The sequence below is a fragment of the Phoenix dactylifera genome, chromosome 8 (genome assembly GCF_051530095.1).
Source record: "Phoenix dactylifera cultivar Ajwa chromosome 8, Ajwa_hap1_PhDact_Kaust_v1.1, whole genome shotgun sequence".
NCBI classification, from domain to species: Eukaryota; Viridiplantae; Streptophyta; class Magnoliopsida; order Arecales; family Arecaceae; genus Phoenix; species Phoenix dactylifera.
Genome location: NC_143197.1, coordinates 7,172,665 through 7,175,164, shown reverse-complemented (window position 1 = coordinate 7,175,164; position 2,500 = coordinate 7,172,665). Strand labels below are relative to the sequence as shown.

Below are 2,500 nucleotides of genomic sequence, written 5' to 3'. Positions count from 1 at the left end.
GATCCCCATCCGCAGCCATCCGATCGAGGGGTATTTTTAGTAAAGGAAAGAAGCTGCGGGGAAGTACGGAGGGAAGAAAGGATGGAGGCACACGTTGGAGGGGGATTCCCGGCAGTGGAGCCGTAGTTGGGACACGTGTGAGGGGACCTCTTTCACACGGTCCCCGTAACCGGTCAAAGCAAACTTGCAACCCGTATGAAAGCGCCGACCAACATGTTCGCGAGACAGGCGCCCGCATTCATTGCCCGCTCCCCCGGCCTTCCGTACCTCTCCACCTGCGATCGCCGGTAACCATCCATCTACCGGCGTTTTATAGTCTAGTTTCAACCTCCCCCGGCCCCTTCTCCTCCCCCACCCACAGCTTAAACCCCTTAAAAAATCTCACTCCATTCTCTCTCTCTCTCTCTCTCTTTCTCTCCCTCGCGCGCACACACACACGCTTATTCCCTTCATCTTGTATCTTCTTTAGCACGAAAGATAAAACCCTAATCCTGAGAGGCTGAGACTACAGCGAGATGCAGAGAGAGAGAGGGGGTTGAGAATCCGATGAGAGCGGCACGACGATGATGATGGAGAAGAGAGAGGAAGAGATGGAGGTCGCGGCGGCGGCCGGAGTCTCCCCGTTCTTCGCCGACCAGATCGGTGGGATTTTCGACATGGCCTTCGACGTCAGAGGGGCAGACAAGAGCTCCCAGGGCTTCCTCGAGCTGCTCGGCTTCCACGACCTTCCCGGGCCCTTATTCGACATCCCAGTCCCGGCGCCGCTGGTGGACGCGGCACCCTCCGTCCCACCGCCGGAGTCCTCCGAGGTGCTCAACTTCCCGGCGACCCCGAACTCGTCCTCGATCTCCTCCTCCTCCACCGAGGCCGCCACTGACACTGCCGATCCGGCCAAGCCCCACCCCGAGGAGGAGGAGCAAGGCAAAGCCAAGAAAACGTAAGCGATATTCTTATTGTTGAGAATTAAAACAAAACATTTCCAAATATGGAATTATCTGGAATCATTCCGGTTAAATTCTTTTATATTTATATTTTGAAAAACCAAAAATTATACCTACCTACAGTAGTGGCTCGAAGGAAGGGATCAAGAAGAAGGGGCAAAAGCGTCAGAGGGAGCCGCGGTTCGCCTTCAAGACGAAGAGCGAAGTGGATCACCTTGAAGACGGTTACAGGTGGCGCAAGTACGGACAGAAGGCCGTGAAGAACAGCCCCTTCCCCAGGTCCTTCTCGACTCCCCCTGCCTCCCTTCCTCTCCTCCTCCCTCCCACCCTCGTAATTAACTCTCACGTCCGGGGGTACGATCGTCATTCTGGCGCAGGAGCTACTACCGGTGCACCAACGCCGCGTGCGGCGTGAAGAAGCGCGTCGAGCGGTCGTCGGAGGATCCGGCGGTGGTGGTGACGACCTACGAGGGCCAGCACAACCATCCCTGCCCCGTCGTGCCACGTGGAGGCCATCCAGCACCCCAGCCTCCGCTTGCCGCCGAGCCTGCCCCACCGCCGCCGGGGCTCGGCTTCGTTTTCCCTTCGTTCCAGGCGAAGGATCTCCACTTCCCCTACTTCACCAGCTACCTCCCTCCGCCGCTGGACTTCCAGCACGTGTCTACTGGTATCGTCGCGTCGGCACCCGGCGATCGGAGACCCTGCAATCCGACGGCCGATATTCCGATGAGGGATCACGGGCTGCTTCAGGACCTGATTCCATCGGATATCAGGAAGAAGGAAGAGTAGATATTTGGTATGTTACCTCTTCTTTGTCTTCCTTTATATTTGGCTTCTTTTTTTTTTCTTTTTTGTTTTTTTTCCTCTCCATTTTTGGGGGGGATTATTGCTGACTGATGGAAGTTGGAGAGCCGTCCATTTCGTGTACACAGATTACCCACTGCTGATGATGTATTGTTACTGCTACTACTGCGACTACTATGTATGATGATTACTTTTTTCTTTTTCTTCTCAAAGCGTTGTATTTTGGGATAAAAATTGTTTTTTTTTTTTTCTGTGTATGATTTGTGGGAGTGAGTTGCACCGAGCTGGGTTCATGGGGGTTGGAATTTCGAAATTAGGATTAGGGTTAAGGTTCTAGGGTGGTTGTTGATGTAAGGGTGGACGTTGGTGGGTAGATAAGGGGTGGAAAGGTGGCAGCTTTTTCCGTGCCAAAGGATTGGAGACCCGTTCGAGGGAAAGTCGAAAGCAACCGTAGAATGATCTTGGGAAAAGGCGAGGGCGGGGTGACGAGGGCAGGCTAACTCCGAGACTTTAAGGCTTGGTCTAGTGTGGGGAATGTGGGGGAGAACGAGAGCGAGAGCACAATTGGACAAGTGGTTCCTTTGCTTGCTGTCGCTTAGGTTCATTGAATAGGGGTGGCGGAGGGGGAGATCTTAAATTAAGTGCACAGAATTTTGAAAGATGGAAGCATGGTACAAGAATATGAGAAAGAAAAGAAAAACATGGAAAAAGATCTCTTTCTTTTGCTTGTCCCACTTTAAATGGATTTAATGTTT

At 53.1% G+C, this 2,500-nt stretch overlaps 1 protein-coding gene across 2 annotated transcripts; it reads left to right on the top strand.

The window, feature by feature from the left end:
* The first annotated feature begins 327 nt into the window (after positions 1-327).
* LOC103701007 (WRKY transcription factor 71) lies at positions 328-1,957 on the top strand. 2 transcript variants are annotated; one of them, XM_039124379.3, is made up of 3 exons: positions 328-937; positions 1,068-1,220; positions 1,319-1,957. In XM_039124379.3, exons 1-3 carry the CDS (start codon positions 564-566, stop codon positions 1,728-1,730), a joined length of 939 nt encoding a protein of 312 aa, XP_038980307.2. In that variant the 5' UTR covers positions 328-563; the 3' UTR covers positions 1,731-1,957. The 2 variants fall into 2 exon arrangements, with proteins under 2 accessions (XP_038980307.2, XP_008781154.3); XM_008782932.6 differs by having other exon boundaries at positions 330-937; positions 1,065-1,220.
* The last annotated feature ends 543 nt before the right edge of the window (positions 1,958-2,500 follow it).

Coding starts and splice junctions, on each gene's coding strand:
- LOC103701007 (XM_008782932.6), top strand. CDS start 564: ATGATGATGGAGAAGAGAGAGGAAGAGATGGAGGTCGCGGCGGCGGCC. Junction 938..1,064: donor CAAGGCAAAGCCAAGAAAAC/GTAAGCGATATT, acceptor ACCTACCTACAG/TAGTGGCTCGAAGGAAGGGA. Junction 1,221..1,318: donor AAGAACAGCCCCTTCCCCAG/GTCCTTCTCGAC, acceptor ATTCTGGCGCAG/GAGCTACTACCGGTGCACCA.